This window comes from Electrona antarctica, assembly GCF_951216825.1.
Source record: "Electrona antarctica genome assembly, contig: scaffold_802, whole genome shotgun sequence".
NCBI lineage: Eukaryota > Metazoa > Chordata > Actinopteri > Myctophiformes > Myctophidae > Electrona > Electrona antarctica.
In genome coordinates this window covers 10,001-37,686 of record NW_027636934.1, presented here as the reverse complement: position 1 = coordinate 37,686, position 27,686 = coordinate 10,001, and the positions used below count along the sequence as shown (strand labels likewise).

At 45.5% G+C, this 27,686-nt stretch overlaps 1 protein-coding gene across 1 annotated transcript; it reads left to right on the top strand.

Moving 5' to 3' along the window:
* Nucleotides 1-6,224: 6,224 nt before the first annotated feature.
* LOC306919621 (transcription factor COE1-like) lies at nt 6,225-22,423 on the top strand (the record flags this gene model as incomplete). The annotated part of the gene is made up of 7 exons (XM_079532376.1): nt 6,225-6,287; nt 9,037-9,102; nt 11,094-11,253; nt 13,950-14,129; nt 15,985-16,182; nt 16,732-16,800; nt 22,287-22,423. The coding sequence occupies 6 exons, from the start codon at nt 6,225-6,227 to the stop codon at nt 16,797-16,799; spliced, it is 735 nt and encodes a 244-aa protein (XP_079388502.1). The 3' UTR covers nt 16,800; nt 22,287-22,423.
* Between the last annotated feature and the right edge of the window lie 5,263 nt (nt 22,424-27,686).

The window sequence follows — 27,686 nt, the reverse complement described above, 5'->3', positions numbered from 1 at the left end:
CTTTCCCCCCCTTATTCTTTTTGTTAGGTGGGGGGGGTCTTAATGAAAACCTGCCAAACACACACACACACACACACACACACACACACACACACACACACACACACACACACACACGTGCACAGGATTATGTTCCAATGGCTGCACCACCTGGTGCGTCAGTCTCTCCATGCTGTGGTAATGATCGTGGACCCAGGCTGGGTCTTCATACTGTGAGCCGTATACCAACACAGTCACATGCTGCGTTCAGATGCAAAGATACAGTCTACCATTCATTGTCAATGGAAGCCAGCAACATGAAGATGCAGAGATGCATCCGGCGTCCGTAGCTGCTGCAAAAGCTACAAAGCTACAGTACACATTGAAGCTGAGCTGTGTTTAACTTCCAGATGCAAAGCTACAGCTGTCACTGCAATGACACACGTCAGTATACGGACGCACGCTTGGTGACGTCAACGTCCATGTGAGCAGCATGTGAACAGATTTTACAACGCGACAAATTACACTGTGATCTTTGCATCTTTGCATCTGCCCGTGTGACGACCGCAGCAACAGACTCCACAGTGTTTAGCTGCTAAACACTTATTTGTAACACTTTTTAAACGTGTCACAGTGTTTATAGATTATAAACAGAAGAATGTGTTTAATCGCCGGTGCACTTTTAAACACATTTATGTGTTTAGGTATATACAAACAAAAGTCAGTCATACGTTGTGTTAGAATTAGAACACTAGGGGCAGTATTATGCGTATCTTAAGTACCAGGTCTTATTACTTAACTTAAGGCCTGGAGGCGTGATCAATGCCATTTGGCTATTCTGATTGGCCAAACAGCGTTGACCACGCCTCCAGGTCTTAAGTTAAGGCATAATACTGCCCTAGGTGTTCTCGTGAGGTGTTTGAGGTGTACTCGTGTTGTAGTGTATGCATAAATAAACATTTGGCATTTAATTATTATTACACACTGCTGGTGTTTAGGTTTATAAACGTGTCACATGTTCCAGGGATTTACAGTGTTGTAGTTCTATAAGGCATATATGGGCAACTGGCAGCCTGGGGGCCACACGCGGCCCGCAGGTTAATATCAGAATACTGATATTATTCAGCTAATTACTTCAATGTTATTGTCTTTTTTATGTCCAATGTATTTGTATTTAGTTCATAAAGTTAACATAACTATAAGTAAACACCTGAAATTAAATAAAAAGGTTACTTTTCAAGTGAGTGTGGAACTATAGTGGCCCTCTGGAGTGAGTGTTGGAACTATAGTGGCCCTCTGGAGTGAGTGTGGAACTATAGTGGCCCTCTGGAGTGAGTGTAGAACTATAGTGGCCCTCTGGAGTGAGTGTGGAACTATAGTGGCCCTCTAGAGTGAGTGTGGAACTATAGTGGCCCTCTGGAGTGAGTGTGGAACTATATAGTGGCCCTCTGGAGTGCGTGTGGAACTATAGTTGCCCTCTGGAGTGAGTGTGGAAGTATAGTGGCCCTCTGGAGTGAGTGTGGAACTATAGTGGCCCTCTGGAGTGAGTGTAGAACTAGTGACCATTTGGACTGAGTGTGGTGGAACTATAGTGGCCCTCTGGAGTGAGTGTGGAACTAGTGACCCTCTGGACTGAGTGTGGAACTATAGTGGCCCTCTGGAGTGAGTGTGGAACTATAGTGGCCCTCTGGAGTGAGTGTGGAACTATAGTGGCCCTCTGGAGTGAGTGTGGAACTATAGTGGCCCTCTGAAGTGAGTGTAGAACTAGTGACCCTCTGGACTGAGTGTGGAACTATAGTGGCCCTCTGGAGTGAGTGTGGAACTAGTGAACCTCTGGAGTGAGTGTGGAACTATAGTGGCCCTCTGGAGTGAGTGTGGAACTATAGTGGCCCTCTGGAGTGAGTGTGGAACTATAGTGGCCCTCTGGAGTGAGTGTAGAACTATAGTGGCCCTCTGGAGTGAGTGTGGAACTATAGTGGCCCTCTGGAGTGAGTGTTGGAACTATAGTGACCCTCTGGAGTGAGTGTGGAACTATAGTGGCCCTCTGGAGTGAGTGTGGAACTATAGTGGCCCTCTGGAGTGAGTGTTGGAACTATAGTGGCCCTCTGGAGTGAGTGTGGAACTATAGTGGCCCTCTGGAGTGAGTGTGGAACTATAGTGGCCCTCTGGAGTGAGTGTTGGAACTATAGTGGCCCTCTGGAGTGAGTGTGGAACTATAGTGGCCCTCTGGAGTGAGTGTGGAACTATAGTGGCCCTCTAGAGTGAGTGTGGAACTATAGTGGCCCTCTCCGTCGTCAAAGTTGTCCACCCCTGCTCTAAGGTACTGTACAGTGGATGCGGCGTGGGGGGTGGGGTGGGGTGGCAGTGGGTCTGGGAACAGATAATGAGCGAGCGCACCCGGCCAGACGCGGCCGGCCGGCCAGGCCCTTCGAGGTCTGGATCAGGTTCCCCTTCCTGTTGACGTCGTGCCGGTGCGCCTGGACTCTTTACGGGAAAGAGAGAGACCCCGCGCCCAGGAAATGGTCTCCCCTTAACGGCGGCAGGGCCGGGGGAAGGCAAACGCTAGCGCTAACCACATTTATCTGTTTATCAGGACGACTCTGGAGCAAGGGCTAATCGCGTTATGGCCACCGCACAGATCCCCTCTGCTAACGACAGGCGGATAGGTAGAGAGACAGGACACAGGACCACGAGGACGGGAGATTAATAGATGGACAAACCATTGCATGGGGGGGGGATGGGGGGGGAGAGGGAGAGAGAGAGAGAGAGAGAGAGAGAGAGAGGGAGAGGGAGAGGGAGAGAGAGAGAGAGAGAGAGTGAGAGAGAGAGAGAGAGAGAGAGAGGGAGAGAGGTCCCTTGCCCTCCTCGCAAGAGAGACGTTTAGACATATGTGACTCTTTTTGATACAGAGACAGTCATGGCGGCAGAAAAACTGTTTTTATTGTTTTAATCCAAAATGGGTTAATAGCACAGACAGACTCTTCACTTACTATAGAGCATGTCTGAAATAAATGTCAGAGCTGAAATCGACATGTAAATATGAAATAAATGCTTAAACATAGCTATAGGTGTAATGTTAGAGTCCACAGAAGTGAACCTTTCAAGCCTGCAATGTCTTTCTGCAAGACATTACTCTATAAGCCATATCTCCAAAACTGGTGGGTCAAACTGAACAACCAATATGTCTATTTGAAGCTATGATTCCCTGCTTTCACATAGATCAGCTATTTTCACAATTAAATGTTGTCTCCTTTTTATTTTAGGCCTACTGTATTTCACTATTTGGCCAATGTTTGACCAGTGTTTATATTATAGTTTGTTAAAGAACCACTTCACCACCTTTTCAACCTACGGTATTTTCATACAATCCTCACTAATGTTCATGATAAATAGTACAATAGCACAATTCTTTTCTACTCGGTCTGTGTCTCATAGGAGGGCTGTGGGCAGTTCAGAAACTTCCACCAGTGACATCATCAGATATTTTTAAAATAAGGTTTTTTTAAACAATATTTAGATTTTTCTCATCGTGAGAACGATGGCGTCCATTTTCGCATTGCAACTTTTCAGGAATAGAAAGCCTGCAGTTAATAGCTTGGATTCCCTATCGATGATGTCACTGGTGGACGGCTATCTGAACTGTCCACAGCCCTTCTATGAGACACAGACTGAGTAGAAAGAAATTGTGCTATTTTATCATGATCATTAGCGAGGACCAATTATATGAAGATAAGTTGAAAAGTGGTGAAGTGGTCCTTTAATTACTTTTGATGCAGACATGGCCTTTTTTTTTAGGAATTAAAAATGTCTTTATACTGTAGGCCTATGTTAATGTTTATGTTTATTAAAGGATCCCCATTAGAGACACATGGTTTATACTGTAGGCCTATGTTAATGTTTATGTTTATTAAAGGATCCCCATTAGAGACACATGAAAGAGTTTATACTGTAGGCCTATGTTAATGTTTATGTTTATTAAAGGATCCCCGTTAGAGACACATGAACCACCGGTTTATACTGTAGGCCTATGTTAATGTTTATGTATATTAAAGGATCCCCATTAGAGACACATGGTTTATACTGTAGGCCTATGTTAATGTTTATGTATAATAAAGGATCCCCATTAGAGACACATGAAAGAGTTTATACTGTAGGCCTATGTTAATGTTTATGTATATTAAAGGATCCCCATTAGAGACACATGAAAGAGTTTATACTGTAGGCCTATGTTAATGTTTATGTATATTAAAGGATCCCCATTAGAGACACATGGTTTATACTGTAGGCCTATGTTAATGTTTATGTATAATAAAGGATCCCCATTAGAGACACATGGTTTATACTGTAGGCCTATGTTAATGTTTATGTATATTAAAGGATCCCCATTAGAGACACATGGTTTATACTGTAGGCCTATGTTAATGTTTATGTATCTTAAAGGATCCCCATTAGAGACACATGGTTTATACTGTAGGCCTATGTTAATGTTTATGTATAATAAAGGATCCCCATTAGAGACACATGGTTTATACTGTAGGCCTATGTTAATGTTTATGTATCTTAAAGGATCCCCATTAGAGACACATGGTTTATACTGTAGGCCTATGTTAATGTTTATGTATATTAAAGGATCCCCATTAGAGACACATGGTTTATACTGTAGGCCTATGTTAATGTTTATGTATCTTAAAGAATCCCCGTTAGAGACACATGAACCACCGGTTTATACTGTAGGCCTATGTTAATGTTTATGTTTATTAAAGGATCCCCATTAGAGACAACATGAAAGAGTTTATACTGTAGGCCTATGTTAATGTTTATGTATATTAAAGGATCCCCATTAGAGACACATGAAAGAGCCTTTAGTCTTCTTGGGGTCCTGCATGAACAAAGCAAACACAATACAGATGTACAAAGTTATGTAGCTGTACAGACGTACTGAGAAATGGAGTAATTAAAGTTCTGTAGCTGTACATTTTTGAGAAATGGAGTAATTAGACTGAGAGACGGATAAATGCAGAGATATAGAGGGAGCTACATGGAGAGATGGAGAAAGGGAGGTATAGGCATAGAGTTATATATATAATCTATAGAGATCTATATTCGTTTCAATGGAAGTCGCTCAGTGGTGTTTTGAAGCACCTCGGAAGTCTGCCCGGAAGTATAGGCTCTGTTGGCTATGGTTGGTTGGCTCGCATGCTGTCTCAACTTTGAGGTCAACTTTTGAGTCACCGAACGTCCGTCCACCTCCATGAACGTCCTGCAGTTCCAGCTTTGGCCAGTATAGGGTATAGCACAGCTTCAACGTTGGCCAGCCACTCTGGGGCCTTGAGGTATGGAGAGAGACAGTGGGTGTGGAGATATGGGGAGAGACGGAGGTATGGAGAGAGACAGTGGGTGTGGAGACATGGGGAGAGACAGAGGTATGGAGAGAGACAGTGGGTGTGGAGACACATGGGGAGAGATGGAGGTATGGAGAGAGACAGTGGGTGTGGAGACATGGGGAGAGACGGAGGTATGGAGAGAGACAGTGGGTGTAGAGACATGGGGAGAGACGGAGGTATGGAGAGAGACAGTGCAGGGTGTGGAGACATGGGGAGAGACGGAGGTATGGAGAGAGACAGTGGGTGTGGACTGTGGAGACATGGGGAGAGACGGAGGTATGGAGAGAGACAGTGGGTGTAGAGACATGGGGAGAGACGGAGGTATGGAGAGAGACAGTGGGTGTAGAGACATGGGGAGAGACGGATGTATGGAGAGAGACAGTGGGTGTGGACTGTGGAGACATGGGGAGAGACGGATGTATGGAGAGAGACAGTGGGTGTGGACTGTGGAGACATGGGGAGAGACGGAGGTATAGAGAGAGACAGTGGGTGTGGAGACATGGGGAGAGACGGAGGTATGGAGAGAGACAGTGGGTGTGGAGACATGGGGAGAGACGGAGGTATGGAGAGAGACAGTGGGTGTGGAGACACATGGGGAGAGATGGAGGTATGGATAGAGACAGTGGGTGTGGAGACATGGGGAGAGACGGAGGTATGGAGAGAGACAGTGGGAGTGGAGACATGGGGAGAGATGGAGGTATGGATAGAGACAGTGGGTGTGGAGACATGGGGAGAGATGGAGGTATGGAGAGAGACAGTGGGTGTGGAGACATGGGGAGAGATGGAGGTATGGAGAGAGACAGTGGGAGTGGAGACATGGGGAGAGATGGAGGTATGGATAGAGACAGTGGGTGTGGAGACATGGGGAGAGATGGAGGTATGGAGAGAGACAGTGGGTGTGGAGACACATGGGGAGAGATGGAGGTATGGAGAGAGAACGGGAGGTATCGAGCATGTGGTTCTCAAACATTTTAGTCTCAGGTCACTCCTGTAAATAACGTTGTCATCCACGGCACCTCCTGAATTACATTGTTCCTTCATAGCACCTTTTGTCATATTATTAACTCATTTACTGCCAGCTTTGATTCAGTCTGTCGTCGTCCCCTTCCCTGCCACGGGATTCAGGCGGGACTTTTATTTTGAAGGCCCCAAAATTAACCCCAAAAACTGAAGCGGAGGCTAAATTTAGCTACCGTCTATTGAAGTCATCTGAAGCGTTATTGTAACCGGCGAGGTAGCGATGATTTACTAATGCAACGTGACGCATTGTGGCTTAGAGATCGGCTATCTTTGGTGAAGAGACTTTAGAGACTGAAAAAGAACGCACCAAGTACAGTTTAACTCAGTTTAACAGTTAAGGTCCGTTTTTAGAGGGCACCAACTTAGAGAAGCCCTGGTAGAGAGAGAGAGAGAGAGAGAGAGAGAGAGAGAGAGAGAGGGGGGGAGGCGGGGGGGGGGGGGGGGGGGGTAAGGGGAGAGAGAGAGAGAAGGGGAGATATGATTGAGAGAAAGGGAGGCGTGGAGAAAGAGAGAGAAATGCTGCGAACAACATCTAAGACGAGAGAGATGCAGGCAATCTTAAAAAGCTGGAAAATGAAGTGATTGAACAGAGAACAGAGAGTGAGATGAGGAGGAGGAGGAGGAGGAAGGAGCGAGGGAAAGGTTTGTCTCATCCACCATGCCGTTCAGCGGGGGAGCCGCCTGTGTCCTAATGCCAGACTTCCCTCATTTCACCTCCTGCATCTCCTCCCTCCTTCCCTCCCTCCCTCCCTCCCTCCCTCTCTCCATCCATCCATCCATCTATAGCTATATCTCGCTATCCCTGGGAGGCATGGGGCGTCGAGGAAAACCAGAGAGAGAATGAGAGAGAGAAGAGAGGAGGGGGGGGGGGGATGTGGGGGTGTTCGGAGCAGCGCATACATACTAAGGAACCACTTACCTTCCAGGGCCCCGCGTGTCTCTCAATCACCCCAAGCAGGCGTCCTCCACTCAGCCCGTGTGCCTCCGCGCCTCCCCTCCCCTCCAGACAGCGCACGGTAATGGGAGGTTAACACAGAGGCAGAGCTCCCATTATTGAGTGAATTTAGCACCTTGGACAGCGCTCCACAATCTTTATTGCTTTGCTGACCCTCTCGTCATGTCCTGGGTGTGTGCCTTCGTTCGCTCTGAGCGCCTGCGTGCGCGCGAGGGAGCGCGCGTGTGCGTGCGTGTGTGTGCGCGCGCGTGTGTGTGTGTGTGTGTGTGTGTGTGTGTGTGTGTGTGTGTGTGTGTGTGTGTGTGTGTGTGTGTGTGTGTGTGTGTGTGTGTGTGTGTGTGTGTGTGTGTGTGTGTGTGTGTGTGTCTGATTGAAAGGCGGCGTGTCGTGGAACAGAGAGCACACATGCTCCGGGGCTTGTTCGCAGCGAGGGATACACTCGGGAGGGGTATAGTGCATAGTGTGTGTGTTGTGTGTGTGTGTGTGTGTGTGTGTGAGAGAGAGAGAGAGAGGGTACACGAGAAGGAGAAAGAGAAGAGGGAGGGAGGGGGGGGGGGGGGGGGGGGTCAGGGGGGCTGCAATTTTCTGGTTGTCGCGCCTCCAGCACATATCCTGGCCCCGGCACATTAACTTTTAAAAAGGGTTTGGTTGGGTTATTGGTGTCTACAACACACACACACACACACACACACACACACACACACACACACACACACACACACACACACACACACACACACACACACGTATACTGACGACCATGCCAGTGTCACACACTCATACACTCAAGGAGATTGGAGGGAATAGAGATACAGCGAGAGAACGGGAGAGAGGGGAGGTTAAGAGAGAGGAAATGAGTGCAGAGAGAGAGAGAGAGAGAGAGAGAGAGAGAGAGAGAGAGAGAGAGAGAGAGAGAGAGAGAGAGAGAGAGAGAGAGGGAGAGGGAGAGGGTGGGTGGGGGCACAGATAGATAAATGTTTGATGTGGGAAATTCCACTCGGCGGTTGGGTTCTTTACCACCCGACCCCCGCCCCCCACCACACACACACCTGGACAAATGATGTTGGGCATTTGTCACACTGCGTACACTGAGGTGTTAGGGAGGCAGATGATGACAGGGGGTTAATACAGGCCAGGACACGGGGCTCCTCTTTGAGTCACACTCACACACACATGAAGCCAGACACGTGCGTACGTATATACGCCGGCTGTCGCCCGGCGAGGTGTTGAGTTAAAGGAGATGGATGTCTGGCGGAGTACAGTACATCAGGAGGTCCATGGGCTGGCTGGCTTGCTGACAGCACCAGAGGAGGAGGAGGAGGAGGAGGAGGAGATGCTGTATAGATGGTTGACTGATAGAGAGATACAGGAGGCTCATGTTTTATTCACAGCTACGGCATCCCTCCCTTTCTCTCTCCTCTCTCTGTTCTCTCCCGAATGACCGCCTGGCTACCAACCAAGTGTCAGGACAAGCCCATTTCTCTTCCTCTCTCTCTCTCTCCTCTTTCCCCCTCTCTGTGTGCTCCTTTCTCCTCTCTCTCTCTCTCTCTCTCTCTGACACACTCGCTCTACTTTTTTGCATTCGCGGCACAATGCGAGAGCTGAAATGTAATAAAGGTGAGTGAACTCTTTGTGGCGTGTGGTGCTCTGTGGTGCTCGGTGATCTCACCTCCTCCCCCATGCTGTGTTTGATCGCAGGAGGTGATATTAAAGAGAGCAGCAGACCTGGTCGAGGCCTTGTACGGCATGCCGCACAACAACCAGGTAGGTCATGCGCGCACACGTGCGCACGTGCTGCACGCACGCACACACACACACACACACACACACACACACACACACACACACACACACACACACACACACACACAGGCACAGGCACAGGCACAGGCACAGGCACAGGCACAGGCACACGCACACACACATAGACAAGTGGACTCATGTTAAAACCCAAAACATTTGTATCTTGCCTTGGAGTAAAGCGTTAGATGTTCGTGGTTTGGACATTGGCAGCATCAAAGGCGGTGTTTCGGCACCCTGCTGGGTCTGTAGAAAAGACTGACAAACACACACACGTGGGAATGTGTAGGAGCTTTTATCATCTTTAATGCCAAAACAGAGGGGAGAAGTGGAATAAAACAAAAACTGGATATAAAGAGAGGAGATCAGGAGAGAGGGATGTACATTCACTCTGCTAGGATGTACATTCACTCTGCTAGGATGTACATTCACTCTGCTAGGATGTACATTCACTCTGCTAGGAGTGTACATTCACTCTGCTAGGATGTACATTCACTCTTCTAGGAGTGTACATTCACTCTGCTAGGATGTACATTCACTCTGCTAGGATGTACATTCACTATTCTAAGAGTGTACATTCACTCTTCTAGGAGTGCACATTCACTCTGCTAGGATGTACATTCACTCTGCTAGGATGTACATTCACTCTGCTAGGAGTGTACATTCACTCTGCTAGGATGTACATTCACTCTTCTAGGAGTGTACATTCACTCTGCTAGGATGTACATTCACTCTGCTAGGATGTACATTCACTATTCTAAGAGTGTACATTCACTCTTCTAGGAGTGCACATTCACTCTAGGAGTGCACATTCACTCTTCTAGGAGTTTACATTCACTCTTCTAGGAGTGCACATTCACTCTTCTAGGAGTGTACATTCACTCTTCTAGGAGTGCACATTCACTCTTCTAGGAGTTTACATTCACTCTTCTAGGAGTGCACATTCACTCTTCTAGGAGTGTACATTCAATCTTCTAGGAGTGCACATTCACTCTTCTAGGAGTTTACATTCACTCTTCTAGGAGTGCACATTCACTCTTCTAGGAGTGCACATTCACTCTTCTAGGAGTTTACATTCACTCTTCTAGGAGTGCACATTCACTCTTCTAGGAGTGCACATTCACTCTTCTAGGAGTGCACATTCACTCTTCTAGGAGTTTACATTCACTCTTCTAGGAGTGCACATTCACTCTTCTAGGAGTGTACATTCACTCTTCTAGGAGTGTACATTCACTCTGCTAGGAGTGTACATTCACACATGCTAGGATGTACATTCACTCTGCTAGGAGTGTACATTCACACATGCTAGGATGTACATTCACTCTGCTAGGAGTGAACATTCACACATGCTAGGATGTACATTCACTCTGCTAGGAGTGTACATTCACACATGCTAGGATGTACATTCACTCTGCTAGGAGTGTACATTCACTTAATTATATTTATTTGTATTATCTCTTCTTTTCTCTAATCATGTAGATAACCAAGTATTCTAATCATGTTGTTGTTTTGTTGTTTTGTTGTTTTGTTCATCATGTATTCTGAATATTCTATATGTCTTATACAATGTTTAATTGTGTTTTACACAGGTAGAGGCCTTGTATAAGCCCCTTGGGCTTTTTTTGCCTCAGCCTAGCACTTTACCCTTCTTATATTTGTATGTTCACTGTATTGTTTTTATACTGTACTGAATAAATAAATACTAAATACTAAATACTCTGCTAGGAGTGTACATTTACTCTGCTAGGAGTTTACACTCAACAGCACACACTTTCCTGCTCAGCACATCTTATTAAACACACTTAATGTAGTGTTAACAAATTCAGGGAATCCATTCTATTGTGTGGTGTTGTCATTGTCCTGTTCTTTAATATTTATGGTATTATTATAATTCTTTCTTGGCTCTTTTTTCTGTTCCGTTCCATTCTGTCACATCTCGTCTTCCATGATGTCAGGAGATGATTCTGAAGAGGGCGGCGGACATCGCCGAGGCCTTGTACACGACGGTGCCGCGTGGACACAACCAGCTGAGCGGCCTGGGCGGTAACTCCGTGCACTCTGGCATGATGTCCGTCAACTCCTTCCAGTCGGACGTCGGACAAACGGCCAACCAGGGTGAGCAAACTGAACAGGGAATGCTATACAAGACGCACGCACGCACGCACGCACGCACGCACGCACGCACGCACGCACGCACGCACGCACGCACGCACGCACGCACGCACGCACGCACGCACACACACACACATACACACATACACACACAGCTGTTTATATCAGTGTGTGACTTGACTTTTAGTCAGTGGTGGAAAAGGTACTCTCAATTTGTACTTAAGTAAAAGTATCAATACTACAATATATAAATACTCTGTTAAAAGTAAATAGTCTGGACTTCAAAATGTACTTGAGTAAAAGTACAAAAGTATTGGCATCAATAAAAATTTTACTTACCAACAGTAAAAGTAGTCATTGTGCAGAATGTCTCGTTTGAAGTTTTCAGATGTATAAAAGATATTTTGAAAATAGCAGATCTACAAGCTCAGCTATTTTCAAATGGCCAAAATTAAGTGGTTAATGTATGTTTTCATTTCAAATAAATGTAGTGGAGTAAGTGTACAATATTTGGAGTAGAAGTAAAAGTATTATACATTGGAAATACTCCAGTAAAGTAAAAGCACCTTTGAATGTTACTTCACTACAGCAGTGGTTCCCAAACTGCCCAAACTATCTCTGGGACCCCCAATTTATACTGTAAATGTTACAAAATGTTAAAAAAAGGTTAATTTAACTCTGAGAGTGTACAAAGTGTACATCTGTACACTCTCAGAGCTACAGACCCATAAGGGTCCATTTGGTTTCAAACTATATAATTTAGCTGCCGTACAGTACTTGAGCAAAATGCCACTTAGTTACTTTCCACCACTGCTTGTAGTCTGAGAGGCGAGCAGGAGAGAGAGAGAGAGAGAGAGAGAGAGAGAGAGAGAGAGAGAGAGAGAGAGAGAGAGAGAGAGAGAGAGAGAGAGAGAGAGAGAGAGAGAGAGAGAGAGAGAGAGAGAGAGAGAGAGAGAGGCAGATAACAGAGCATCGGAAACACAAAGAGCAGAATTTGTAGTTCTCACGCGGGACAGTCGGAAGGGAGAGGAAGGACTTGAAGGAGTGATTTAAGATACGGGAAAAAGGAGGACAGGAAGGAGGGGGTGGCAGGGAAAGATGGAGGGGTTGTTGGAGGGGGTGAGAAGAAGAGGAGAGAGTGGAGAATATGAGAGAGAGAGAGACACAGAGAGAGAGAGAGAGAGAGAGAGAGAGAGAGCCAAAGGAGTGCATGGGTTGTAGAAATACGAGCAGGTCCTGGGGGGGTGTATATTAGACCGGGGTCTGCCCCCCGTCTGACAGAGAGAGATGTGGGTGCAGTCGGCGGTGATTCATCACCTGTATCAGGGGGAAAGAGAGAGAGAGAGAGAGAGAGAGAGGCGAGTGGATGGACCGACCAAGCCTCCGGATACGTCTCAATACTTCCAACCAGCCCTCCCCCCTCCCCACCCCCACCCCACCACATGCAACCGTTCCTCTCCTTCCTGCTCTCTTTGTTTGATCGCTGCGTGTCGATGCGTTTACAGTACATGTGAAGGAACGCGAGTGCCGGGTCGGGTCGTTCCGACGCTTCCACCCCGTGTTTAAACCTCGTTGCAGAGGAGGGCGGGGGGACGGGGGGACGGGAGGGCGCTGATGTCTTAATTGTAGAAGAAGGAGGTCCCGAGGCTTGTTGTAGTGAAACACGTCCCGCCTTAATAGTGCAGAGAGCAGGAACTCCTCATATGTTGAATTCCAGCTGTTTTCTTCTTCTTCTTCTTCTTCTTCTGGTGTCAGTGTTTGGGGCCAGAGATGTATATTTATGGTCTTCCCCCCCATCTCTTCCTTCCTCCCTCATGTTCTGCCGACCCACTCCGAAGAGCAGGGGAGAGAAAGGTCCCTGTCGGAAACACCCCGGCCGTGTTCCTCTTATAAATTGCAGGAAAGCTGGCAGAGTCCTTTTAGTGTTAATTGCCTTATCAATATATCTCATTTTGGACGGGAGCCAGCGAGGTTAAAGGACTCTTGTTTCAGCCGTTTGATTGCGGGGCCGTTTCCTCCCTGCGCTTATATCATTCCCTCTTACCTGCTGTCTATGTCTTTCTCATTCCCTCATTACCCCGTCAAAGGAGCTTTCAAAGGGGGAAAAAAATGTCTATCGGCTTATATTGACATTTCCGTTAGCCTGGAATAGAAGAGGAATTTGCAGTATTGCATGCAGGCATCGCTGTTTATTTTCTTTTTCTTGTCATCTACCCAGTCTCACCCAAACACGGTGAAATAGCACGGAATTGCAATTCCGTACATACACGCCTGGAAAACCCAATAATCCGTACATATGACACTGAAATCCTCCCCATAGATAATGACGGAGGGCCGCCGTCTCTCGAACTTGAGCCACGTTGCGAAGTTCGGTAGAGCCGCCGACTCAGCCCCGGCCGAGTTGTAACCCGATATGGAATAGCAAATAATGTCAAACCCGAACTCACCCAGCCACGGTGAAATAGCACTTCCGTACAAGTGAAAGCCACGTCTCCGTCACGGTCAAAACAGTAGTCGTGTAATCTGTACGGATTTTGGGGTTTTCTAGGCGTGTATGTACAGAATTGCAATTCTGTGCTATTTCGCCGTATTTCTGTGAGATGGGGTTGCATTTTCTATACCCCTTAACACCCTATTTACTCTTTCTCTCTTGTCTGTCTGCCGTTCTCTCTCCCTCTCCCTCTTTTCCCTGTCCTTAGGTTTCAGTAGGAGTACGAGCAGTGTGTCTCCTCATGGCTATGTCCCAAGCTCCACCCCCCAGCAGGGCACTTATAGCTCTGTCTCCACTAGCATGAATGGCTACGCTAACTCTGGCATGGCAACCCTGGGCAATTCGCCCAACTTCCTCAACGGATCCGCAGGCAACTCGCCCTATGCTAGTGAGTAAACACACTATACTACACCCCATAGATACGCTATAGTAGTAGACCAGAGGGGGGAATATACGCTAGCAACATCTTGTCCATATCGGACGGTCCGCATGCATATCCTCTTCCTGCCTCGCCCCGTTTTTCTGCTCGGATAAAAGGCTGTGAGGGGGAAATAAAGGAAGGAAATAAAAGATGGAGTAAGTGAATGTTTTCAAACAGAAGAAGCTGAGAGCCGGCGTTAAAAAGGGGCTGCAGACAAAGAAACAAGGTGCAAACGAGGATTGATGGACGGAGAGGACGTCTTCAGAGTTCAGCTGGCTCATCTGTTTCTTTAAGAACCGAGTCGAACGCAAATCCCCCCTTTATTGGTCTGGAGAGCAGATCACCTAGAGCCCTCCACGCACGCACGCACGCACGCACGCACGCACGCACGCACGCACGCACGCACGCACGCACGCACGCACGCACGCACGCACGCACGCACGCACGCACACACACACACACACACACACACACACACACCCTCTACATTAAAGACCCTTGATTAAATCAATAAACTAATTGCTAGAGAAGCAATTCCATTTCGGCTCTTTGATTCCTGGGTGTTAACAAGTATTTTAACAGGCTCATCGGCCCCACGCAGACACTTTCAATCAATGGCCCCTCGGCCCGCCTTTGTAGGTCCAATTTTCATTAATTGATTAGTTAGACCCCCTTCATAAATGGATTATGACTTTATTGCGAGGATTTGTCGGGGAGAGCCATAAAAGCTAAGCGTCGGATAATAACAACAATAAAGGCAGAAGCAGATATCAGAGGGCAGGTGAAATACGGCCCCGGCTGATTGTAAAATCACTGAGGGGTAAAATGCTCTTAGCGTATTAGTAGACAAAAGACAAACCCAGGGAGAGACGATGGACGGATTGGATGATGTCAGAGCGAGACTACTGTCCACTGGGTTGTCCAGATAAACTCCAGCTTGTGTTTGGCTGATCAAACTGACGGCGGTTCATCAACTTCAGCCTATTGTCACATCCCAAGTTCACTCCAGGTATATTAGAGTGTGTGAACAAATTGTAGTTATATGCCTTCATTTTAAAATAAAGAATAAGAGGCACTAATAAGGCAAAAGTAAAAAGGAAATCTATATAAATAAATATACTAGCATGTTTAGACCATAATTATGAAATGACCATTTGGAAGCCATATTGGATTCTGTCCATTTCAGTAGGGTGTGTGAATTGAATTGAAATCAAAATTGACAACATACTTGAGATAGGTACTCCAACACAATTAATTTTATGTAGCTATATTGTATCAGTTAAGTGCATTTTTAAGCATTACCGGTATGTTAATTTGTGATACGCATGTTGCCTTGGAAACAAGCTGCAGGGGCGACACCATGGCTGGCTTTGACCAAGAGATATGAATTACTTTGCATGATGAGTCATCAACATTTCCCTGAAAATCATTTTCGTTTTCAGTTTTACACCCACTTTTGAAATTGTATTATTATATCATCTATAGAATATTGAATTAACTTTAAAGATTTATATATTTATATATGAGATAAATGTGATCTTCCAATCAGCTGAACCGAGTCCAAACGTCCTTCCCTTCTGTCCTCCACTGACCAGTCCCGTTCTGTTCCTCCCGTCTGCCCCTCCTCTGCCCTCGACCCTCTCTCTAACGGCCTCTCTACATCCGTCTGCATCTCTTCCCCTCCTCCCCTCCTCCCCTCCCTCCTGCCGTCATCCTCTCCTTCTACACCTCTCCTGTCTCCTCCATTCCTCCCGTGTCCCCCCCTCCTCCTCCTCCTCCTCCTTGTGTCTCGTCTTCTCTCCCTCTCTCTCTGTCCTCTCAGTCGTTCCTTCCAGTCCCACCATGGTCTCCAACAGCAGCCTGCCGTCCAACTGCAACAGCTCCTCTGGCATCTTCTCCTTCTCCCCGGCCAACATGGTGTCCGCCGCCGTCAAACAGAAGAGCGCCTTCGCGCCGGTCGTCCGGCCCCAGAACTCTCCCCCGCCCACGTGTACGAGCGGCAACGGCAACGTCCTGCAAGGTGAGCCAATTAACAGCGGGCGCTGCTTTTTCTCTCTTTCTTTTTTTTGGGGAGGTGGCATTTCTCTCGATAATGAATCACAAACATCTGGAGCTTCTGTTTCCAACGCGTCGAATGAAACGGTTTGTTCTCTTAAAGGCTCGACGCCAAAAATGGATCAGCACGTTTTGTTTTATTTATTTTTTTGCGTGTGGCTCTAAATAAAAGAAAGAAATGAAGGGATTTTTTTGGAGTGCCGCATCTCTCCGTCCTCCTTGGGAATAAAATGTATAGGAGGAAGAAAAATTGTCTGGCGTGAAAATGTAAAGTTGCAGTTTTCAACAAACTATAGCGCGTGTTGCACCACTATACACCCCCTGCACACGAAAAAAAAACCCACTAATCTTATGATAACAATCCTCTGACTTTCTCTCCCTTTCCTTCCCTCACTCCCTCTCTCCCTCTCTCCTTCCTATACCTCCTCTTCTTCCCCTGTTTTTCCGTTCCTCTTCTCCTCTGTAGATCAGTCTTTCTAACCCAGTGTTTTTCCGTTCTTCTTCTCCTCTGTAGATCAGTCTTTCGTGGACTCTAGCAAGTACTCGTCCAGCAGCTCCCTGCAGGGCCTGGCGTTCTCCTGAAGTATGTTCCCTCTCTTTCTTTCTTTCTTTCTTTCTTTATTGCTTTATTTCTTTCTCGCTTTCTCCTAAATTCTTCCATCCTGTCTTTTCTCTCACATCCTTCCACTCCTTCCACTCCCATCATCGATTCGTTGCGTAGATCAGTCGAAGTCCCCCCCCCCCTCTTCTCTGTGTTTTTATTTGTCACTCTTTGACCCGTCGGCAGAGAGTATGCTGTACCACATGTGTTTCATTTCCTGTTTTCACTTCCTACTTCCTGCCTGCGCACGCCAGCTAGCGGAGTCTGATGGTCGGGGAGGGAGGGAGGAGGGGGGGGGGGGTGACTGAGGGTCACTGTGTTCTCCTCTCTGTTAGCCAGGGCAGGATGTTGTCTGGTGTTCAGATCCAGAGAGAGAGAGCGAGAGAGAGAGAGAGAGAGAGAGAGAGAGAGAGAGAGAGAGAGAGAGAGAGAGAGCGAGAGAGAGAGAGAGAGAGAGAGAGAGAGAGAGAGATGATGATGGATGAGAATCTTTATCTGAGACCCAAGCTAAGCACTTCCTCACTTCCTCTGCCCGCGTTGATGAGCGTTGACCACAGTGACCCGTAGGCCATTGACCACTATGCACTGATCATAGTGACACACACACACACACACACACACACACACACACACACACACACACACACGCACGCGAGCGAGCGCGCAGACACGGACACACACGCGCCACACACACACACACACACACACACACACACACACACACACACACACATGCACATAGATACTCATGACACGCACATGTGCACATGCGCACACGTGCACTGACACACACACACACACACACACACACACACACACGCACACGCACACGCACACACACCTAGATCTTTAATCCCAACAAGAGACACTTAGGAAATAGCCAGGGAATTAGTGGATTGGAGGGGGAGGGGAATCAATAGGGAGCCAATATGTTATATGAAAAATTCTTCCCCCCATGATGGCCCCTGTGTAAAACGGAAGGCAGGGGGGAGGGGATTAGAGGGGGACGAGGAGGTGGGGGAGCAGGAGGCGAGAGGTGTGCAGGGTGAGGACACGGACAGCTCTATCTGCCTAGCAGTCTTTACCCAAACACTGGGTCAGCTCTATCTGCCTAGCAGTCTTTACCCAAACACTGGGTCAGCTCTATCTGCCTAGCAGTCTTTACCCAAACACTCTATCTGCCTAGCAGTCTTTACCCAAACACTGGATCAGCTCTATCTGCCTAGCAGTCTTTACCCAAACACTGGATCAGCTCTATCTGCCTAGCAGTCTTTACCCAAACACTGGATCAGCTCTATCTGCCTAGCAGTCTATACCCAAACACTGGATCAGCTCTATCTGCCTAGCAGTCTATACCCAAACACTCTATCTGCCTAGCAGTCTTTACCCAAACACTCTATCTGCCTAGCAGTCTTTACCCAAACACTGGATCAGCTCTATCTGCCTAGCAGTCTTTACCCAAACACTGGGTCGGGGCCCATTTTTGACTCGCGGACACTCTTTTATGGGTCATGAGTAAATATCCCCTTTTTCACATTCTCTACTATTTCGTGGCAATAAAATATTTAAAGATGGAGTGCCGTGATTGTTTTCCAGCCTAAAACACGATCATCAGGTATTTACGTCCATGCTAAACCCCTTATCCCAAAACTTCTTTGCCTTTTTTTTTTTTTTACTATTTTGAAAAACATTTTGAATAGTTCAACTAGCTGATCTACATCGACACGTTGTGAGCTTGTAGATTTTTTTTTTCAAAAGAGTAAAAAAAAACCGTGCTACTTTTCCAAAGGGATACAGAGGTTAATACACCAATAGAATAGTATTGTACAATAAGATGTGGCATGCACATGGTATTCATTTGTGGTAAAATAATGTAGCAAATATTATACTGCTCTTCCTCCCACGTTGGCCACGTTTGACTTCATAAGATTAGCACCATATTCATAAGTGTGTTTTCTATCAAGTGTACCATAAAGTCAAAGTATACATAACTAGAACTGTTATAAGGAGGAAGAACATTTTCAAAATAGTGTACAGTATTTGTTAAAATGTCGTTTTTATGTGGACACGCCCACCAGTTCATTAAGTATGCCTGGTTTGCCTGGTGGGTGGTGATGGGTGGTGATCCACCTGAACTGAAGCCGCACCCACAGATTGTATGATAAAGGGGGAGGGGTTAGGGGAGGGAATGATATTGTGATGTCACTATATCACTGTTTTTTCCATTGGTACGTTTGACTGTCAAGGTTTCAGCCCCCGGGAAGAAACTTTAAATACAAAGGGAAGACATGATTGCACATAACAACCACACCAAGGGGTCTAATGAAGTACTCTCACCTCATAAACACATGAAAAACTGGAAGGAAAAAAATGATGGCACTCCATCTTTAATTTAAATAAAGAAATAGAAAAGAATAACAAATCAACAGTGTTGGGTAACGTAACTTTCTAAAGTAATTTCGTTATAGGTTACTGGATTACTGCCATTAAAAATAATCCCGTTACGTTACAAGATTACCTTCTGAGAAAAGTAACTCGTTAGATTATTTTTGCGTTATTTTTCATTAACGACAATTAAAATCCACCCTAGAGAAAAACATAATAATAATACAAAAAAACTGCAGCCTACCAGTATTGTGGAGCTGCTCTAGCCTGGTTAATAAACCAGACCGAATCAGCCGTTGGCAAAAAAAAGTTGCCTACCAGCGGATTTCGGTCTGGCGAGGCTCAGTAGCACGCCTCTTTCCTACAATCGAGAACAGGTCGGACCAATCGGGACACGGTATGCAATATGGGCGGGCTTTGGTACAGTGACGTTCAATGCTTGAGACCTTTGACTGACAGTAGCTCTGACCAATTGCGTCAAAGAGAAAATGTTCCCCGGGAAATGAAATCCAAGTGGAGCCAGCCCAGACTGATATACCGCGACAGTGTTGTGTGATATTAGTCTGGCTTATTAGCCAGGCTAGAGCTGCTCTGCTCGCTGCTTCACCAATTTGTATTGGCGCTGATCTCCTCCTTTCCCCAAAAATAGTGTGAATACTTCTACAGCCTTACAAAAGGATAAACTATCCGTCTTCCCTCAATCTCATGCCATTCCGCACACGTGTTGACAACGGAATGTGTAAACAGGAGCCGTGGTCTCACACCAGATGTGGTGACCTATTGAATTTGGTACAATACAATCATTATGCAATCACCACAGACTGCAAAGCATAATGGGTCACTGATTTCTGTGTAACACCCGGGCCGCAACGGTGTCGCTGCTTGCAGCAGCCTGCATGTCTCCGTTGACAGAGCTCATTCATTCAGGAAACAGAGCAAATTGATTATTTTTTTACTTTGTGGCAACAGAAAAAACAGGCAAATATAGGTCTTAAATGTAACTAGTAACGCCATTGTTTAGGGAAAGGTTAGGATTTCTCTAATTGCAAACTAACTCATTAGGTTACTCCGATACCCCAAAAAGTATTCTCGTTATATAACGCCCTTATTAATATTGCCGTTACACCCAACACTGAATATCAACAAATAGATCATTAGCTCTTTAACATTAACTCTCGAGCATTCGCACAACAGCGTTGCGTTCTGTGCCCGGCTCCCTCTGCACTCGAAACACCAGGCAATGCGAGGCGCTCGCACAGAATCTCGATCCGCCATCTTTGAGCCAGTCTGGAGCTCCTTCGGTGCTGCTAGAAGCACTAATATGCTAACCGCAGGGCATCGAAGATTTTTCATTGAGGTCCAAATATCACCTAATTGCCAATCCAGGCGCAGATGGAGAAAAGATTCTGAGAAAAACGCCGCTAACGATTGTGGTTATAACAGGAGTGAATGGAGGGGAATTTTTTGGATCGCCCACCATTGCGGAATTAAATCGTCTCCTGTACGGAAACAATACTGCCTCGTCTGTACCCAGAAAATGTCAAAAAAATCACCATTGTCGTCAAGGACACAAATTGACACTCGTCGTTAAAGACATGATGGGCATGGAAAGAGTTAAATAATCACAGTGGTGGCAGCAATGGACCAGGTTCCACTGAATGACAAAGACATTAAAGAGTTAAATAATCACAGTGGTGGCAGCAATGGACCAGGTTCCACTGAATGACAAAGACATGAAAACATGGATCCTGGGCCAGGATCCATGTTTTCATGTTTTCATCATGATTCCTGGCTCTAACTGGAACAAGTGTCACCTATCTTAATTGGACACAGGGCTCAAGCTAGATTTTAAGTGCATATTATAACGCCCCCTATGGACCAAACTTTGTGTCATTTTTCCATCTGTTCATGTGTTCATGTTCCCTTTTGCCTGTATTCTGCACAATTTCATTTTTTCTTTGCCGTTGAACATGCAAGGGATTGTGATTTTATTTATAGTTTTTTGTTTTGTTTTTCTTCTATATCAAGGTATCCACATAGATATCATTTATTTGGTCACCCTGAAAATGTTCGAGTTGCTTTATCACTGTACCTTGATTTTATATATTGCAAATTAATGGCATGGACTTATGGTTTATATAAAGAAGAAGTTTGAAGGTTTTTACATAAAATTCAAAATGGCGGACAAATCATATATAGGTGGACCTTATGGGTCTATGTGAATAACAATTGCTAAGCATGTCCGACTCCAGATACGTCTTCAGCAAGTGTCTGAGTCCTTGCTTTTGAGTGCTTATTGTAGTACTGTATTGTAGTCCCTATGGGCCAATCATGTAGTTTTCAGGCCAGGTTACAGTATACGTTTGGCCTGGACTATCAGTCTGCCGACATGGACAAAATGTTACAAATTATTTACAAAGCTATTGGACAAAATACACCAGAACTGTAATAATAATAATAATAATAATAATAGAAATTCTACAGCAGATACAATACATTTTCCTTCTTCGCAGTGGAACCCTTAATATAAAAAAACACATTTGAACCTCTGTGACACATAACTCACAATTCAGTGCTACACAAACGGGTCTCGTGGGTTCAGCCGCGGCCGGGGTTTGGTGCGTTGCCATCGGAGTATTGAGCCATCTTCATCGCCTCTCTCATCTCCTCGTGTTCCTCTCATGTCTGAATTATGTGTCACAATGACAGGCGAGTTACTCAACGATCGCTGATACAGTGGAACCGCTTATTGCACGAAGACCAACGCTGCTTGTCTTTGTGGGTGCCAAGTGAGCGGCGCGTTTACAAAAATGTTTTGATTCACGGCCTCGGATTTTTGGAATTAGAATTTAGAAATAACGAGAGAGGAACATGACGAAGAGAGAAGGGAGAGAGGGAAGAGGGGGGGGAGCGGGGGAGGGGGGACTTGTCTTTGTTCACCAGATGCTAGAACACATTTCTGTTATGTGACTGTTTTGATGACAGATGAAACCCAGCAATCACATGACTGACCTCTCTCTCTCTCTCTCTCTCTCTCTCTTTCTCTTCTATGGTTCCCCCTCCCCCTCTTTTCCCACCACCAGCAGTGATTCCAGGGATGATCGTTCCACCCATGTAGAAGATCTGGGAAAGTTGGAGATTTGGGAATGTTAAAAGAGAAGAACGAAACGAGGAAAGAAAGAGGGAGCGAACGAACGAACGGACGAATGAGGGAGGGAGGGAGGGAGAGAGAGAGAGAGAGAGAGAAGAGAGAGAGAGAGAGAGAGAGAGAGAGAGAGAGAGAGAGAGAGAGAGAGAGAGAGAGAAAGAGAGAGAGAGGAGTAACGGAGTCTCTCTTTACACTCCCAGACCTAAAGCGAAGGAAGTGAAACTACGACACAGAAGTGCGTTTTAACTCAGGCCTTTCTATTGGGATCTCATCCAACTGGGAGTTACAGGAAAAGAGGACAATAGGAACCGTTGTGATGTTATATTTCCTTCTTGGTTGCATTAGTATAGCTTCTCTGACACCGTAATGGATGAGTGAGTGAGTGAGTGAGTGAGCGAGTGTGTGTGTGTGTGTGTGTGTGTGTTGTGTGTGTGTGTGTGTGTGTGTGTGTGTGTGTGTGTGTGTGCGTGTGCGTGTGCGTGTGCGTGGAGATTGATAGTTTGCCCACAGTGTGACACTGACCTCATAAAGAGAGCATTTATTTATCTTTGTTTATGTTTGTAATGTTTTGGGTTTGATTACTGGAGGGCCCCACGCCATCTCTCTGCACAAACCGTAACTCACACAAACAATGGAGTGAAGTGTCGGTTTTGGCCATGAAGTTTACATAAGCTCTGTCACAATGGAAGAGAGGCTTACTTTAGCTCGCTCCGCTTTTACCAAAACCACACGCGGACACGCGGACGCGGACACACGCCCGCGCGCACACACGCCCGCACGCACACACGCCCGCGCACGCACACACACGCCCGCGCGCACACGCCCGCACGCACACACACGCCCGCGCGCGCACACACACACACACACACACACACACACACACACACACACACACACACACAGACACACGCATGCACACAGACACACGCATGCACGCATACACACAATACACTTCTCGTTGTCAGCGCCGGCATGACAAGAAATACAACCGAAAAATGATGAAAATCAACACAGGATGTTGCTGCTAATTATTTACATAAATCTAAATGAAGGGCAAATCTAAATTGTGCTATGCCATTTCCACATCAAAAACATGAAGAATTACTTTTTTTCTTTCTCTTTTGTTTGGTTTTGCTCGTTTGATTAAAAAAAACTGTGAGGATTGAGCTGTTTGCAATATGTTTTTTTTCCCAGCTTGCCATGTGAACAAGAAGTGGATAATATGATTATTAGCCAAATTCGACATTTTGTATATTACTTTAGTGAAGAAGACTTGAATAGCCAGAGGGTGTGTGTGTGTGTGTGTGTGTGTGTGTGTGTGTGTGTGTGTGTGTGTGTGTGTGTGTGTGCGTGTGCGTGTGCGTGTGCGCGTGCGCGTGTGTGTGGTGTGCACGCGTGTGTCCAGCCAGCACTGTACTGAAGGAGACTAGCGAATATCAAATTAACAAACAAAACAAAAAAACAAAAAAAAAAGCGTGATATATGTGATATATTTTTGTATATATATAAAAAAAACAAATGTTGGAATTTTTTGATTTGACTTATTTCTTTCCTCTTTTTTTGCCATAGTTTTAGTTTGAAATGTAAAACATTAAAAAGAAATGTCTTAAGGCAGCTTCCCAGTGCAGAAGATAGATTTTACTGCGTGTTGTCAACAACATCTCACCTTATTGCTACACGAGAAACACAGATTTGGATACAAAAAAAAGGGGGATTTCTGTAAAAAAATATCCTATAAATATTGTATTTAACCCTGGTCTTTGTACATTGCCTCTCACCTTTATTTGGTTGTGTTGTGTTGAAAGTTGAACCCAGTACGTGAACACACTAGTGTCAGTGTTCTGTCTCATCCACCCACTAATATGTCTCTCACTATTTAAATGTGACTTTTATATCACTTTGGTTGTTCCGTTTTGTTTTGTACGTATAGATCGTTTCGCAACGTGTGTTAACGCCATTGCCTTCGTTTGTTATAATTCAAAAACATGCCATTGTCTATTTTTGTATAATTTGTAAGTTAATAAAAAAAAAGTTTTCTGTTTATTTTATTTTTTTGTTTATTTTCTTTCCTTTTTGAAAATGTCTATTGTTATATGGCAAAAAGGTAGCATCTCTTTCAGAGTATTTGGTTGAAGTAGAGTTTTTTAAGAATATATACACACATTAATATATACTGTAAATCTATATCTCTTTCTGTTTGGACTCTTTCAGATTGATACTGTTAGTGTTGAGCTGATAATATGCATGGGCTCTATTCTCTTGAGTGAACTGTTCTCCCTTTTTTTGCGTTTGCGTGTTGAAACCGCGAGAGAACCGAGGAATGGCTCTGTTTCTCTTTCTTTGTCCTTTCTCTTCTTTCTTTCTCTCTCTCTCGTTCTTTCATTCTTTCTTCCGTTCGTTCCTCTGTCCTTTATTTTTCCCCCCCTTGTGTTATTTATGCCTGCTTGCATAATGTATCTATATAGTCTTTTTTTCCCCCCCTTTCTTTCTTTCCTTTGGTTTCTTTTTTATTTTTCTGTCACTGTAATCTCTACCAGCAGTCTAGATGCCTTAACAATGCAAACCCATTCTTCATCCAATCACGTGTACAGTTTTTTCTACCCTCACTCACACCGCAATTGTCTGTCGCCACAGAGGAATTCATGGGAACTTGGGGACACAAAGCACAAACCCGGTCTGTTTCGGTGGTGAGCTCGGCCACAGTTAAGACTAGAATACGGAAAGCCATATAATTCAACAATCACATACACCCCCCGATGTATACGACGGTACCACCACCACCTGACCACAGCCAGCGCCACTGGCGCAACAACCCCGAAGGAACAGGACAGATCGGCGCTCGGCGGCAGCAGCAGCAGCCCGTGTGCGTCGGTCGTCACAGCTGTGTGCACGTTGTTGTTGCACTGCTGACCGTGCAACAACCGTATACCATATATATATATATATATAATGCTTTGATCTTTTGTTGTTCCTTCGTTTTCTTTTTCTTGTTCAGTTCTCAGCCGTCCATCGAGGTCATGCACACGACGATGTAGTTCCTTTTTTTTTTTTTTTTTTTAGATTAATGAAATTGTTCTGGGAATTTTCTTCTCTCTCTTTTTTTTTTTTTTTTTACAGCATGTCGGTAGTTTTTTTTTTTTTTCTTGCACAATTGAACTGTAATCGATAGTTTTTAATCACGCTGATGTGACAGCTACACATGAAGCCCCGCAGAGCTGTTTTAATTATAGTACATACAGAGGGACACACGCAGCACCCTTAAGAAGCCACTTTTTACTGTGTGGAGTCAAGGTTTCTCCAGATAATATCTGACATATATACCGCCCTCCCCTCCCCTCCCTCCTCCTCCTCCTCCGTGGACAACGCCGCTTCATTACGCCCTAGAACAGAATCAGAATAAGTGAGAGGGAAGGAAGGAGCTGCTCTTCTCTTCTCTTCTCTCGGCCCCTCCAGTCATCTTTTCCTTTGTGCGCCGGCTGTGTGTCTCCAAGCTGTTGCTGGACAGAGATGCGGGCTTTTTTCTCTCTGTGATTCCGAAGCCCTCTTCTAAGGCTGGTTTTGTTAAGTGGTTAGAAAGGAGCGTTTTAACGGAGGCGCCTGCTGACAGACGAGTGTTTTTAGGCACTTGTGCTGCAGGGTCTCTCTCCGGGGCCCCGGCTGGCCGTATCTGTTTCAAATGAACTACAGAGGTTCTGTTTGTCACACAATGGCTTCTTTGTAAAGCTTGAGTTCCATCTTGATTATGGATGTGTGGGGTGATGGGGTGACAAAGATTTTGTATTTAGGAAAAACCAACAACAACAATAACAACAACAACAAAAAAGATGCAAACCAAATACCTGGTGTCTATTTTTCCCCTCTGTTTTGTCTTTGACTGCAAATACACTGAACAGCTCTATGATATAGAGGGAAGTACGAAAGGAGAAGAAGAAAAAAAAATTCTACTGTATAGATTGTTATCGTTTTTGATGAAAATCGAGCTGTAAGATAACTTTTGGACTCACAATGTTGAATTAAAGTTACCTCTTGTCTGTGACTCATGGCCAGTTGTCTTTTGTGATGATGATGATGATGATGATGATGATGATGTGTGCGGAAGTGAGGTCACACACATGACCAATCAGCGGCTGTAGTCTGTGAAGTCAACAATGTGTTTTACTTTTAACCCATGTAGGCCTGACGTCGAAATAAAAAAAGTCCTATAGAATATATATTGAAAGATTTTTCAAAAATAGCAGACCTACAAGCTCGTAGCACACCACTCGGTGGCGCGCTATGAGCTTGTAGATCTGCTATTTTTCAATAGCTAAAGTATAACATAATGCTTAGTTAAAACACCAAAAGGGGTTCCCGCCCAAAATGGGTAAATCAAACAAACAAATCATTGACAACAACCAAATCTGACGAGACAGTTTACTGAAAAAGAGCTCAAATGAATGAATGCCACAGGTCGGAAGCAGAGGCCTGTCTCCTGCAGTATACCCTTCCAAGACTCTCTCTCTCTCTCTCTCCCTCTCTCTCCCCCCATCTAATGAATGTAATTCAGTAATGCATTAGCGATGGCATGGTGGACATGGTTAGCCTGACAAGATTCCTCCTAAACATATTAGTTAATGATGATTCCCGGGTTATTAATTGCGGACGCACCAGCCCACCCGTAATTGAGTCATCATTTGCATACCCGGTCATCAGCAGAAAATTAATTCCTTGTTTCATTTTTTTGCATATCTAATTTAAGGAGTCCGCGATTGGATTAGCCTGGTGGTAAGAGGGAAAGGAAAGAAAAATATTGCTAGGATTCTGCTGACCTCCAAATGTTCCGTCAGGGTCTCGGAGAGAACCGGAGGCTGTCGTAATGCTGAGGAGGGGGCAGGAGATGACCTGGAAGTATAGCCTACTGAAGAAATAAGGAATATCATAAACTGTGTGTGCGTGCGTGCGTGCACAAGAACATAATGCATGCATGCACAAGCATAAGTGGGCGAGCGTAGTATGTATGTGTACGTGTGGACATCTATCGTGTATATGTGTGCACACTTTATGTAAATGAGTGTGTGGCTGTATAGGGGTTGTGTATGTACAGTACATACACGTGTGTGCATGCGTTGGGTGCGTGCGTGCTTGCGTGTGTGTGCGTGCGTGCGTGAGAGTGCGAGTGCATGTGCGTGCGCGTGCGTGCTTGTGTGTGTGTGTTCGTGTGTGTGTGTGTGTGTGTGTGTTCGTGTGTGTGCGTGTGTGTGTGTGTGTGTGTGTGTGTGTGTGTGTGTGTGTGTTTGCCTCCTTAATTGCCCGTAGCCTCATAACTACGGGGTCTTTTGGTTCCGTATATATCTAA